General features: G+C 42.3%; 1 protein-coding gene across 2 annotated transcripts; it reads right to left on the reverse strand.

Annotated features, from left to right (window-relative positions):
* Nucleotides 1-1,370: 1,370 nt before the first annotated feature.
* LOC145442704 (uncharacterized) lies at nucleotides 1,371-14,148 on the reverse strand. Of its 2 annotated transcripts, none has more exons than XM_080320686.1 (6): nucleotides 13,845-14,148; nucleotides 13,000-13,241; nucleotides 4,793-12,230; nucleotides 3,769-3,849; nucleotides 3,450-3,705; nucleotides 1,371-2,638 (listed from the first exon to the last, which is right to left on the reverse strand). In XM_080320686.1, the coding sequence occupies exons 3-6, from the start codon at nucleotides 5,261-5,263 to the stop codon at nucleotides 1,686-1,688; spliced, it is 1,761 nt and encodes a 586-aa protein (XP_080176812.1). In that variant the 5' UTR covers nucleotides 5,264-12,230; nucleotides 13,000-13,241; nucleotides 13,845-14,148; the 3' UTR covers nucleotides 1,371-1,685. The 2 variants fall into 2 exon arrangements, with proteins under 2 accessions (XP_080176812.1, XP_080176813.1); XM_080320687.1 differs by having other exon boundaries at nucleotides 4,793-5,277; nucleotides 6,738-12,230; nucleotides 13,000-14,148.
* Between the last annotated feature and the right edge of the window lie 903 nt (nucleotides 14,149-15,051).

Consider the following 15,051-nt stretch of genomic DNA (forward strand, 5'->3'; position numbering starts at 1 on the left):
TACCTATAGAACATCTCGCGAATGGATTCCGACACCGTACTATAACTAGATCGCTATGCATTATCGTGTCAGCGACGTAGGATTTTTACAATTATTTCACACCTTTTTGAATAAGCGTCAACTTCACAGAGGATTAGGGTTGGATCAGAAATAAGTGAGAATTTGTCGGTATTCGAATCACCGTCTGCGACGGTTCTGTTATTCGTTACATATTAAATCTTACCAGTGAAATCTAGATCTGCGACAAACTAATTACCAAAATAATACCTCGTGAGTGATCGGCATGCCTGTAACACCAAGTCGCGAGCGATGGTTATGTCTTAGGTATTATCTTGTGAGCGATCGCGGGATTTGTAACCTATTTCACACCTTTTTGAAGTGTTACTATGTGAACGCGGATATTGTTGGTATTCGAATCGCCATCTACGCCGGCTCTGTGGCAAACTAATTACCAAAACATTACCATGCGGCTGATTCCTAGATTTAGCCAACTATTTCACACCTTTTTACTGAAATTACGACATGTCAACGCAGTCTATACCTGAGAGTACGAATCATCGCGGCATCCATAAAAATAACGATATATCGAAGTCGCGCTCACCGTAAACGTTGGGATTACTTCAAATCGGTCATATATAATAATTTGGGATATACGTACTAAGTAATGGCGTCACTGTTTACTATACTTGATATTCAACACCACTTCACCAGAGATCCCTATGCCGTAACGTTATCAGGCAGGTCATCGACACAACGTATACCTGAAAGGGGGGTATCATCGACGAGACGGCAGGTCATCAGCGATAGGGACTCGAAAAGGGTGGAGTCACCAACACGAGTTTTCACGGCAGGTCATGAACGAGCCCTATACCTGAAAGGGTGGGGTCACCAGAGATCCCATAAGAACACATGGCAGGTCACCAGCGGAAGGGGGGGTCAAAAGGGGGGGTCACCAACACGAGTTTCGCGGCAGGTCACCAGCGGGCCCATAAGAACCCCTGCCATATCACGACCGATCTATATAACTACTTTCGTGTGGCGCACAGTATATAATCCCCTTCCAAGAGTACCCGCTTAAGGGACTGTTATGAAGCACCTTTCTTCCCAAACCGTCTTTGTTTCCATTACGTTCCATTTATTTGAAGCAAGCCTCAACCTTAATTGTAGACAATTATGGTGCGCAAGATGCATGAAGTGTTCCGAGGTTACGGAGAGCAACGAAACCATTATTGCAAAAACTTACAAAATGCTGTAACGCAGAGAACCAACATTTACTTGATTACATATGATACGATACGATTGATATTCCAGCGACTTGTATGAATGAAACTGCAAGCGATGGCTCGCATTGTAGGAAATACGCACACACATTCAAAATTTGAATAATGTAATTTCACAAGACTTCTTTGAATGGTTAAGTCGACATACCACCAAAGTATCCACAAGCGTTGTGTTTACGCCCACCACACGTATCATTGGCCATCAGGCTAGAACTCCTTAAAAATACTGTTTTATATAATGAAATAAGTGTTGGATTATATCAATTTGCAACGTAAATTAGATATTTCAGGTACGCACGTGCATGCATGAGGTACAGACTTCACTGCAAACAATCGGCGTTTGCTTCTGCCAATAACACCGTAGCCGATGATCACCACGAAGGTCGGCAACATTTCTTTTAGTACTTACACCTTACTTTGAGCGAAGCGAGAATGGACGCCATACGAGTGCGTTCGCCCGTCACGGTGTCTATCGATTTTCTTCCTACCGTGTTCTGCAGTGGACCGAACGGCTTTGGAATGATATTCCGTCTTGTGGTTCGCGCTTTGGTCATCTTTACGAGTTACAACCCGCCGAATTAGGGTTCTTTGGGGATAGCCGCTCGATGTAGCTTTTTCCGGCGGCTTGTTCTGCTGAATGCCAGGATACTTCCTACAAGCCGATTTCTGAAGCACCGGAGATTTCGGGTTAACCCACGGCTTTACGTCGCGCTGATCGGCATCTTCAACCGCTACCATATTTGCCATAATATTTTCCATATCATCTCTGACACGTGAACCTTCTTTTACACTAAGTGTATCTTCGTATGCCTGCTGTGCGTTTGTTGAGTTCCCGTCAGGCCGAAATGTATTTTTTACAGGGTTTGATGCGATTTTATCAATCATGACAGTGCCGTTGATTTCTGCGTCGCCGATACCATGTTGCTGACACTCGCTCATTGCGAACAAGCGCCAACCAGTATTTGGAAATTGAAGTTCCCTTGGCGTACTTGAGTGGACTGAATACGCAGGACCAACATCGTTGTGATGATTATGCCGACTCGACTTCGCATTTGCACCGACATGCGTTGGCGGCAAATGACGCATGGCTTTTCTTGCTTCTTTCTTCGAGTCCCCGCGGCGGCGTATGCTGTGATGATCACTGTTATTTGGTTGCCGTTTACCTGTTACGGCACCAAGATGGAGACGCGCGAGTCTTGTGTTAGCGGCGGGTGTGTTATCGGAGCGTAACTGTGGATTACCCGACGTCTTTCGTTTGAGTATCGGAGACCTTGATCTGTCCGTACGCCTTTTTAAAGGTGATGATTCCGTTGTTGAACTCGATATACCACTTTCATGTCTGTCGTGACATTTGCGATCTGAAGAGGAAGCGTTGCAATCAGAGTTGGGCAACTACAATAGTTTCAACTTTTTCAAGTTGAACTAGAATTATAATTATGGTTACATTTTTATCGAATTTGATTAGAAATGAGACTACTGAAAACGCAAAAACGTTAAATAAAATTTGGAACTAGAAAGAAATCGCAGTTCATATCAAAACAAAATCCATTCTCATCAGCATGATGGCAAATTTCTGTACACCACGCTCGGCTCGTGCTCGTAATACACAGCTCTATTGTAGCATTTTCTGGAAAATCAGAAATTAGAGTGGAATTATAATTATAGCATAAACATATTTCACAGATTATATTACTGGCATGTCGTTCTAACTAACGATGATTTAACTCTCATGTTTGGTTGCTTCCAGGATTGTAACCAAGTCGGACAGTTCCGAGTCTCAAGTCAATTCATTTCTATAGATTTGATTAGATGTGAAGTCGTGTTGAGTCATTTTTAATTCACCACAGAGTAAGTCCGAGTCCACTCCGGTTATTATATGGTCGAGTCCGCATTTACTGTTCATTATTTTTCGAGTTTATGGCATGTTCGACACGCTACGTAAATCTCTAGGGTATAGTATAAGACCCCGCTCCAAAAGATACTGATTTATTGACATTCTTATTCTCTAGAACGTCTCTAGTCATATGACCTGGTGGAGCCATTCGCGATGATCAGAGTACGCTAGAATGGATCACGCTAGCATGGATAATTTTCTTGAATCAAGTGGAGTCAAGTTAAGTGCACGAGAAATAGCGACTTGAGTCGAGTCATTAAAATTCTGGTTGCTACCTGTCATATCGATGCGTTCTGTTCGCGAAGTGCCTGGTCTGTGTCGAGAAGAAACGCTCCACATCTGTGGTTTCGCAGGTGGATTACGTATTGTGCGGGCGACAGTATACAACGCGTCCTGTGGGACACGTGACGAGGCATTTGATCCACCGGCCCAGACCCGACTATTCTCAGATTCCAGCTTCGCCATTTTCCTCTCGAACTCGTCCACGATGCGTTGTTGATCTGCATAATTTTCCACCATGTCTGACGCCAGCTACCGAAAGACAACTGTTGGGTTCGACCTGCAGAGGGTCAATATTATTTTACGGCAACTCACCTGAGACACATCTTCGATGTAGGTCATTGTAAATGTGTTCATTTCGCTGGCGCGATAACGACTTATAATCCTGATCAGATTCTGGAGAAGACGATATAAAAATGACAGGTACACCGGAAATTTAAGACAATCCTGAGTACGCCAGGGATTAGCATAATTTCGATTTGAATTGACTAAGTCTTTTACAACGCCCACCGAACAATGTTGTTCTTCACATAAGAAAGACGTGTTTCCGCATGTCCACTGCTTCTCACACGTCCTAATATTCACGAAGACGATCGTATCCAATCTGAACTACAAATGTATGAAACAAGGGCTAGACATGGCAGCTTGAAGATGATCTGATTTCCATGGTCTTCAAGCCAGACAAATGAGCTAATATTTTACTAATAGGAACGCGGGAAGTTGGGCGAACGTTTCCTCATATACTGTTGCCTGTTATATTCAAGAGGGATATATATTTATCTTTTTAGTTGCTATATTTATATATCTAGTACGGCCTAGTGAACTAGTCGATTACAAAACCACCACAGACAAATTTGTTTTGTCCAAACTATGCTTTCTACACCGTGGATAACATACAATGTATTTATCAACTACCCAATTAGTGCAAATGAAATTTTCAATAAGGTTGCGAGTAGTTATACTACAGTAGCGTTCATCGCGGGATGGTAGAATCACAATGAACGAATGCCAGTCGCTGACAATCACCACGTAGAAAGCGTGCAGCAATCGCATACCGGAAATCAGTGCACTTCACACTGCACATTGTTGTCGACTTATCGTAGGCTACTTAGTCTTGTCGTACTCTGGGTCAGACACTACAGTAACAGTAGCGTTTTAAATCACACAGAATTGGAAACTAACGACTAGGAAAGCAATTAACTATGCACGATGGCCAGATTTCAATAGTTTAACCCTCCGGTGATGCTATATTAGAAAATGATATGTTCACCTCTTCCACCAGACGGATAATCATATACTGAATATATTGGACAACTCAATATTGAGCCAACCAACCTACCTTCAGTCTTTCTAGGTGATGACTCAGAATGCGTGTTGCTTTCCTACACGGGTCATTTTGTTCACAATCAAATCTCTCCTTCAACGAGTCATCTTTAATGCAACTCCATGAAGCCCCGAAAGGAGCTACAGTAGCTGTTCGCTGTGAAGGGCACGATATCATCAAAGGTTTCATAAGATTTTTCACTGTGTCACAAGTCTGTGTAGATTTGGAGGGTGCAGCCGGTTTATAGCGGTCTGTAATGTCGTCCGTCTGCTGTGCGCGTTCGCAAATATTTCCGACGCATATGGATTCGTTGTAATCCATACTGGAAGTTCCTTGAGTGACCAAATCTGCGCCATTTGATTTGATGAAATAAGATATAACGTCTACGAAGCGAGGCAACTTCATGCGCAATATTTTGCCGTTTGATACCGGATGGATAGGTTCTAGTAAAATGGTGGTGCTCTCCAGATCTTCAAGGGCTTCCATTTCGTAGCTTTGTGCTGGATATGAATGAGATAGAATAACACTACGTCTGGCACTGGCATAGGAGCATCATAATATACTTGATTCATCACTGGTCAAAGAATGTTACAAGTATAAGCTCGTCCCGCGATGTACACCAGGGGTGTCAAACTATAGATTAGTAAGCTAGAGTTGGCGATCCGAGCGCTCAAATGTAATAAACTGGTCTTGATCGAAAGCTAGCGTCGCAGTGATTACGAAATTCACAAAATATGTTCAGGGCAATGGAACAACTTCGAAATAGCCGTAAAAACCGTTTGTTCCGAATAATCGGAGCTCCGCAACACGATAATCGTAACAATGACCAATTCCATCAAGCGATTGCTCGGAACAATGACGATTTGCAGACTTTGACGGCATTTATGGGAAGTATCCATTACCATGAGCAAATTTTAACTTGTATTTCCGTATTAGTGGCGACACCAGCTTTCGATTAGGACCAGGTCTGGGTTCATTACATTTGAGCGCTCGGGTCGGCAGCAACGGGACTACCGATTATACTGGTTTTGACCGGCTCAGCAGTAGACGTCTGCGCATTCATATTTGGTGCGTAGGCTTAAATTAGGTAACCTAACAATTTTATCAAGTAGCCAGTGCGATATGAGAAAAAAAGTCAAAAGAGCCCTATACTGCGGATGGCTGTAAACGGCGATTTTCTCATATCACATGCGAAACATGTACATTGTACAAAGCTACGCGCCCTGGTGCTTAGTGGTAATGAAGTCTAATCAACCCACGGCATTGACACACATTGCCTCCTGTGTGATGTAAAACTGGTATTCTATTTTTTGTGATCGCATAAAAGGTACATATGCGAGCTTTTCACACCTTTCACACTGTTTCTAGGTCATAAATGAATGATATTCGGATACTCGACTGGAGTCGAAGACTAATGCGCGATTGAGAATCGAATCACTCAGGCACTTCGTTTGCCCAGCGCTATTTATTACCAAGCATATACGTTTATATTACAATATAGTGCGGATTACAGAGGCTTTTGGGTCCTATATTCCAGAATAACTTTGAATCGAGTGTGCATTATATGCCTTCCACAAGTTCATGTCAATGTCATTGATTGTTTCTAATGGAGACTGGTATGCCGTCGGATGGTCTTAGCGTGTCCTATGAACAAGTTTGACATCTGCTTTCGAGGGATTATTCACGTGAACGCGTGTCTCACTGCAAATCTTGCCATTTGTAAGAAATGTGATGGATATAGTAGGAGGAATATTCAATCTACTAAGGATTGCTTCGCTGGCCTGATAACAACGTCTGGCGGCCGGTAATGTTCGACACCCCTGATATAAACCGCAAGACGTCGCAACCATAATAGCACCTAACTATAACAACAATCCTGCGAACTCTCTACGTGACTGCCAAAACTATGTTTATACATACTTCAATTCAGTGTCTCGCGACGAACAAACGCATAACTAACCTATTCGGTATCTCTTTTTTTCCAACGCCCAATGAAGTTGCGATACGGACGTGGAATAACCAGCTTCTGGCCACGTTGTAGCACCAAGCGTTTAGAACTAAGTCTTATTTACCTGCGCCTTTTCAACTGCTTGTTTGGATATGGTAGGATTACATTGCACGATATTCCAATCATGCAATTAGGCCGACCGAGATGGTAATTACGTTCCCGTTATCACCAAATCGGTACAGAGTCTGCGGACCGACTCCACGCGTCTCCCCTCGCAATGATTCGCACACTGTGATTTACTTCAAATTCATTCTATGGCTGTTGTACACAGACTTTACAGGCTACTGGATTTTCAAAATGTGCAACTAGTACTGGAACTAGCATTACTGACTTTTCAACATCCACGACTAGAACACATTGTGAATACGCTTTGGTTACTTCGGATGTCATAATTGAGTGTTGCGTATTCAACACTGCGCTGGCAACTGTCTTACAATCAGAGTAGAATGATTGGATATCATGATGTCGTCTCCAGACTAACATCATCGCGCAAACGAAATGAACAGTTACAATGTCCTACATTAGGGGTGGCCAACCTGCGGTCGTAGTAGGGAATTTGTGCGGCCTTGGACTAGTAATTCAATTAGTATGTCCTGGCGACCGTCAACATGCAATTTGAATTTACGAATATGACTACCGATTTCTTGTGAGATTTTAATTAATGATGAAATTTTCTTGTTTTCTTGTTTTTCTTGATTCAATGTGAATTCATTTTTCCATTTTAATATAGTAGCGCCGTTTGCAATCAGAGCCCACAGTACAAATTCGAACAGCATAGGATAATGATGCGTCCCATATAAAAATATCAACTCGGATCCGTGTGCTCTTCCACTATACCGACAATCCTGATGAAAGGTCAAGAAATAACAGCATACAACAAAGTGACCAACTCGAAGATGCATCATCATTTATAACTTTCCCTAAATCTATTTAAAAAGGCCCTCCCAACAACTAACTCTACTAGTGAATCTGATCACATGGGCTTAGAAAGGATAAATGTTTGATAGCAATATGTAAAGCTACTAATATTAATGACGAAATTTATCATTCAAACTGATAAAAGGTTCGTGCTGCGCGCGACTATCAGCAAATTCCATTACATGACCAGTCACCACTCGCGATTCCGGTGCGTATAATATGCCTATATATTATTAAATAGATTAGTCTGGATTTCACTGGAAATAAACATAGACACGTTAGCATGGGAATTTTTCATCCAGCTAGTTTTTTTTGTTTGTTTTGGGGTAATCATGGTGTTTGTCGACTACTATGGTCATTTACACCAGGCCGATATTCTTTTTGTATTTTCCGTAACTGCCGACTTATAGCACGGCCCACCTCTAGGCTTTTGTAAGACACCGCTGACGCGGATGAGGTGGCGAGGAGGAGCCTAGGTAAACCTCCAACACTTAGGTATCGGTATTCTGAAGTCGACCTCGGTCGGACTCGAACCCGCACCCATTGGTGTTGCAGCCGCGGATTATACCACTGCGCTATCCACTTTTTCCAGCTAGTTCATTACGACCATGCCCTGGATTGCGGCCGTGGTCAACATGAGTTGTCGAAATGCGGCCGTGAATGGTAAAAAGGTTGGCCACCCCTGTCCTGCATAGAATAAACTATCGAAAAAAGTTCCTAAAGAAAACGAAGACGGCAAGAATAAATTTGCAAACGCGTTTAACATGCTGAAGAGATCAATACAAAATACAATGGAAATATGAGGGACACAGTGACAGGCAGACGCGCCGGTGTTTCTCTCATTCTTTATGTAATCAAAATATGATATGCCCCGATTATTCGGAACTTCATGCCGATGACGTCATATTTTGTGATATTATTGTTGATACACAATGGTCTTTCCAATTCGCTATTATAGTTGCTGAGAATGACCCATGACCAGTGTCAACCGAAAATATTCGACTTCATTTCAACAAGAATATACTCTAAAAATAAAATCAATAAATCATACCAAACCAATGTGAGATCCGCAAAGCCTAGAGAAATTCGGTTAGTCCGCATGAACTTGGATTGGCTGACTTGATGTTGATTCCAACTGCCAACTGTATTCGTATAGTATAATCCAGTGGTGTCAGAATACGGCCCTCGGGCTTTCTCGTGGCCCACCACACGATTTCGTCCGGCCATTGTGAGTGAATCGAGAAAAGCTTGCCCAATCCAGCACATTTACGAGAAAATTTCACGTAAATAATCTACGCTCCTCCTCGCAATCTTGTCCGTGTAAGCGGTGTCTTAAAAAGCCTAGAAGTGGGCCGAGCTACAAGACGGCAACTACAATAAAAAATGAAGAAAAGTGACCTGGTGTAAATGACCATCTTAGTCCACAGACATCATGAATACCACAAACAACAGCAACGTGAATAATCCATCGGAACAGGGAACGTCGAAGTGGTCTATGGGCCACATTATACCCACCCTGTTAGAGTGTTGCGTTTTCACTCTAGTCGCTATTAGGAGCAAATCAGTGACATTGACATCTAATTCCTAGGAAGAAAACAGGGTAATTGTTTTCAGAAATATTGTACCGAAATGTAGGTACGCTTATTGGCAGAGGGGAAAACGCCACTCCGATACCAATACATCCATGTTGCATGGGGAATATAATAGTTATATAAAGAATATAATCTGTGGTCGCACTTCTGTGTAACTTGTGACTCAAAAGGTCTCCGGTTTCCAGAGATATCCAAATTACGAATAAATATTATTGAACCAAATTGCCAGGTCCGCGTTTACAATTAAATCTCTCATATTCCTCACGACGTAATACCACGGCCAACGCAGTATTGCGACTGAAATAAAGGGAGCTTAGAAATATACCAACTTATATATCGTCGGTAGAGCCACTGCTTTAGCGGTTTATAATGTTATGGAGGTGTGAACTCCCGAAAAGTTCAGGTTTGTGTGAACCTGAAACTTTTTGAAAGGGTTTGTATGAACGCGAACGTGAACCTATGACATCCGGTGACTTCATATCGCTATTTCGAACCCTACATTTCAGTGAAGCGATATATTGATGTACAGTTGTACACGCTAGCAATGAATCAGGCCACATTATGCGGCAATGTTGAACTACATGCTGACTTGCTTACGCTTTGACGGTCTAGGCCGGACCAGATAATTTATTCGGCGTCTGACTATTATTGCTACATAGATATTGAGCTGAGTGTAAAACGGGTTTTTATAGTTCCTATACGCCATTATTCCATTACCAAGTTATACAGTAATAGCTAACTCCCCAGTCACACAGATTTTTATGATACAATAAACATATCAAATCAAGATGGATCCCGTACGCCTGCTAAATCTTTTACGTTGGACAACGCTGTATTCTTTACATCAATTTCATTGATTGGTTGAATAAATATCATTTACTGACTGTACCTACATGCAGCGTATTTCGCTCATGATGTTGTGTGATTGCGGGTCAAGCTCACAGCAGAGAGTCGCTAAATATTCACAAACGTGAAGCTGGATATTTCGAGCAAACTTTTGTAACAAAGCAAGTAACATGTTCGAGATTGGCAAGGTGCATACTCGATTAGAGTTGATGTTATTATGCTAACAGCGCCATGCACAGAGTGGTCCGAAGTTGAAACACAAAGAATTTCAACCAAAGATGTTATTATGACGTGCACTTGTAACGTATGAAAAAGGTTCATTGTGCAGGACCTACCACGGTTCGTTTGTAAACGTGAACCTCTAAATTTCTGAGGTTCACACACAGAACACGAACGTGAACCTCAGGTTTACACCATCTCTAATAACTGTATTAAATTGGCCAGCAATCATCGTATTTTCACCAATTCCGGTGGTTGCGATAGCAGGTGTTGCTCGACTAGAGTAGGGTTGCCATACGTCCGGAATTTCCCGGACATGTCCGGAATTTCACCGAAAAATCTGCGTCCGGGAGGAATTTCTAAAATATGCCTAAATGTCCGGAATTTTGAAGGCTTGATGCAGGTTCAAAAGTTTTTCGTAAATCAACATGAACAATATTATTTTCAAGCAGATTAATGCTTTCAAAATTGTTATTCGCGCCGCGCGCGAGTTAATGCAACGTATAATGATATTAGTATGGGCTCCAGGCACCACCCTCGCCAAAAATGCAATCAAAATAAATATAAATAACCATCATTTACTGAAATAAGTCTGATTGTAATCGCAATTATAAGCTAACGGTATATTCCTAGAGTTGGTTAAGGCCGATTGGATGCTTCAATCACAGACACCGGTTCCAAATCCTGGGGCCATCCGCCTTTATCTGGAGATCGCGATGATGTTGGACGTAATCAGCTTCCTAGGCCGTGAGTAAGTTTGGGCAAGCTGAACTTTTGTAGTAATCAGCTTATCAAGTTTTGAGCTTTGTCACGGAACATTTTCAAGAAGGAAATGAGGTCACGAGCATAAAAGGCTGGAAATTACCGGATGTGCAACCTGCTGGTGCATTTTATAGTAGCCTAATATATCGAAGAATCAATATTATTGACAGAATTCATACATTAAATTCAACAGCCAAGTGCATATAGTAAGTGCCCAACAAGTTACATCGACTAGCCTATGGTGGGCCCAAGATCAGTGCTTTTGAGGCGAAAGGAGGCGGAGAAAAAATGTTGTTTCGGACCTGATTAACACACATAAACAGATAGCCGCACCGACCTAACTGTATAGCAGGGATGTCAAACATAATCCTAACAGGCTAGACACGGCCCGCCAGATGATTTCATCCGGCCCGTGCAGGAATCTATTGCAAACCCTAGCAACTAGCAATCATCAGAGCTCACATTACAGATGGTCCAATTCATGACCTATGTTCCACTTTATGCCTGTATTGTGTATACAGTCGATGGGCAATTCTTTTCTAGTGTGACGTCATATTGACGGTCAATAATGTGGTACAACTCATTTTAAATCCGCTACTGGACGCTAAAGAGTGTCCGGAAATTGCTTCCTAAAAATATGGCAACCCTAGACTAGAGTCTCTATGATCCCTGATATAAAGTAGCCTATATACTATTAGAGTTGATGATAATGCATGCTAATGAAAAAATATGGATTTGAAGGTTTTTGGAGTCATTTGAATGTGTGGCCCGCAAGCGATTAAAAGGTTTACATCGAGCACAGGATGATGAGTGTAGCACATTGGCTTAGTTATAGTTCAAACCATGACTGTTGCGATTGTTGCATTACGAATTACACGGTGTGTGATTGTAACTGTGTTACTTTGTTACTAAACCGTCAACTTTTCATTACCTAAAACACATCCACTTAGCCGCATGTTTGAATGATGCCATTCACCGCTCTCAATTTAGAGCGAATATCAATACAACGGCGAATATAGCGTAAAATTGTGGCTCGGCCAGCCCCTCTATTTTCTTCTTCTCATTTCATCCCTTGGGAGAGAATTGTTCATCACTGCTTAAAGGGGCACTGCACTCAAAAAATGATGTGGTCTCAAATTGAAGAGCAGAACGAAAAAAATTTTTGGCCGCAGCCGTTTTCTTCAGAAGGCCACCGTAATGGAGCTGCAATTTATTGAAATTTCCAGAGTTGCAGCAGTCGCGGCTCCGGATAATCTCTTAACCAGTTACATGGCACGATGACTTCATCGTCGCACTTGCTCGACGCGATTACGCAGTCACGCAGAGGACGAGCTTCAGATAGTTGTCAGCCGATGTTCTGAAGCAAATATGTCTAACAAATATCATGTGTCTGTATCTTCCGCAAGACCACTACTCCAAAGGTTGTGCACTGTGCAGTCAATAATACATCTTGAAAATGACAGCTGTATCTGCATCAATATACAACTGTAACGACATCTCAGTATCATTCAACTGGCAAATACTATAGAGTCGTGACAAGCTCCAGACACAAATCCTCCTGACCTAACACCGTACGTTGAGCGCCGCCTTGGTGTGCAAGACATGAGTCATTCATAACATCGACTGCTGACAACTATCTAAAGTTCGTCGTCTGCGTAATCGCGTCGAGCAAGTGCGACGAGGAAGTCATCGTGCCATGTAACGGGTTAAGAGATTATCCGGAGCCGCGACTGCTGCAACTCTGGAAATTTCAATAAATTGCAGCTCCATTACGGTGGAGTTCTGAAGAAAACGGCTGCGGCCAAAATTTTTTTTCGTTCTGCTCTTCAATTTGAGACCACATCATTTTTTGAGTGCAGTGCCCCTTTAAGATATACGTCCTACACTGCACTCCCGGGATTTATTTGCACTGAATATTGATGTGAAGAATGCACAATGTACTGTACGGCAGCCAGCTCCCCCAGGAATGGCAATCTCCATCCGCGCTTTGGTATGGCCGGGAATGTATAAGTAGACATTAACGGAGCTATTTACGCCCCGAAAGTGTATTTGAGACGGCTGATTAACAAATTCAAGTTAATTATAATGTCGTGGAATGGATGATCTGCTGTGATATCAACTCAGTCAAAGCATAGTGTCCTATATGGTGTCGACACAGCCGAATCTCACGCCGCAGTGAAATTGTATCACGTCACAATTTCCATTTGGCTACAGGCAATTTTACGGTCATTTTTGATCGGCTTGCCGAGCATTAAATTTGGTAAAACAGGTATCAATCGAAAGCTGACTCTGCACTGATTACGAAAATATAAATTTTATTCCGCTCGTGGCCCTGAAACTCCCACAATAAGCCTCGAATTTTTCATTGTTATGGAGATTGGCATTGGGACGTAACAATGCTGTCTGGCGAAACGAGAGAATAGCTCAAGAGAAAAAGAGCTAGACAGCATTGTTCAGCATTGTTGCGTCACAGTGCCAATCTCCATAACAATGAAAAATTCGAGGCTGATTGTGGGAGTTCCAGGGCAACGAGCGAAATAAAATTTATATTTTCGTGATCAGTGCAGAGTCAGCTTTCGATTGATACCTCTTTTACCAAATTTAATGCTCGGCAAGCCGATCAAAAATGACCGTAAAATTGCCTGTAGCCAAATGGAAATTGTGACGTGATACAATTTCACTGAGGCGTGAGATTTGCCTGTGTCGACACCATATAGGACACTATGGTCAAAGCCTCAGGCCCAGCCTTAGGCAGACCTGGACAACTAGATAATTCTAGTTATCGTAGACTCATTTTACAGCGAAATGCCTGTAATCTCATTCTAATATAATCTGGAAATGTTTATATGCTCTCATTTCAATTTACAAGCTAACATCTGGTCCTCAGGAAATACTACGGTAGAACTGTATAATAGTACGAAACGGGCCAAGCTGGGTGTACGCGTACATCGCCTTTTAAACGCGTATGAGAATAATCTCAGATTTAATATGAAGTGAGCCTGATTTTTGTGGTTTTATGTTGCTATAATACAGGACCGGCCAACCCGTGGCCCGCGGGCCACATGTGGCCCGCGAGAAGGTTTTAAGTGGCCCGCGAGGTAATTTCCGAAATTTCTAATGTTATCAAAATGGATTGCACAGATTGTGAACTTGTGAGGCAAACCCAGAATTTGATTAGTCTGGCCGCAACACTTGAGATGTGGTGACTAAAAAATCAGTTCCGACGCATTGGCAGATCCATGAGCCAGTCACATATTGGTAGATATTCGTACACTACAATAAAGCAGAATAATTTGCGATAGATGTATCAAAAGTAAAAATTTTCTACACACTCGATTTCTTGCTTTTAATATTGTTGCCCCTTTGTGAAAATGAAAGAACGCCTAATGTATCAGATTGAATCTAACTATATTCGCGATTACGAGACATAGTTTCGTTCAACATATGCGACTTTGCGTTTGCACTCGCAGAAAGACCGTCGACTATGAAACCTAGGCACCAAATGATCGACGCATGTTGGTCGAAACTTTCGATATCGATATGTCCAGACGCCAATAGCCCAGTCCTTGCAAACTAAGCCCAGCGATATACAGCAGACCCGCAATATAGTCAGGTGACAATATTATTGACCTGTGAACTTCAAAAAAAATTCGCGCTTCGCGCGGCTAGTGGCCCGCGTAACAGTTCGTCAATCGAATGTGGCCCTTTGGCTGAAAAGGTTGGCCAGCCCTGCTATAATACAAATGCTGATGTAATTTGGAAGAGCTGAAACTTTTGGATAGTTGTCCAACTGGTGCTGGATAGTTCTTATTTCTTTATTTAATAGAAGCTTTCCGTGCTCATCGTCATGCGCTCTTCGTTCGTATTTGACCTGGTCTTTCGCTGCCATTTTTGTACAGACGTCGTAAGAATACGACTGCTACTGACAT

The sequence above is a fragment of the Botryllus schlosseri genome, chromosome 7, assembly GCF_051294905.1.
Source record: "Botryllus schlosseri isolate E-star chromosome 7, Bs_hap1, whole genome shotgun sequence".
Lineage (NCBI taxonomy): Eukaryota > Metazoa > Chordata > Ascidiacea > Stolidobranchia > Styelidae > Botryllus > Botryllus schlosseri.

What these genes read in the sequence shown, in the direction of transcription:
- LOC145442704 (XM_080320686.1), bottom strand. Translation starts at nt 5,263, where the DNA reads ATGGAAGCCCTTGAAGATCTGGAGAGCACCACCATTTTACTAGAACCT. An exon ending in ATCACCTAGAAAGACTGAAG is followed by an intron (nt 3,850 to 4,792) that starts GTAGGTTGGTTG and finishes CGTCTTCTCCAG; the next exon opens with AATCTGATCAGGATTATAAG. An exon ending in AGAACGCATCGATATGACAG is followed by an intron (nt 2,639 to 3,449) that starts GTAGCAACCAGA and finishes CTTCCTCTTCAG; the next exon opens with ATCGCAAATGTCACGACAGA.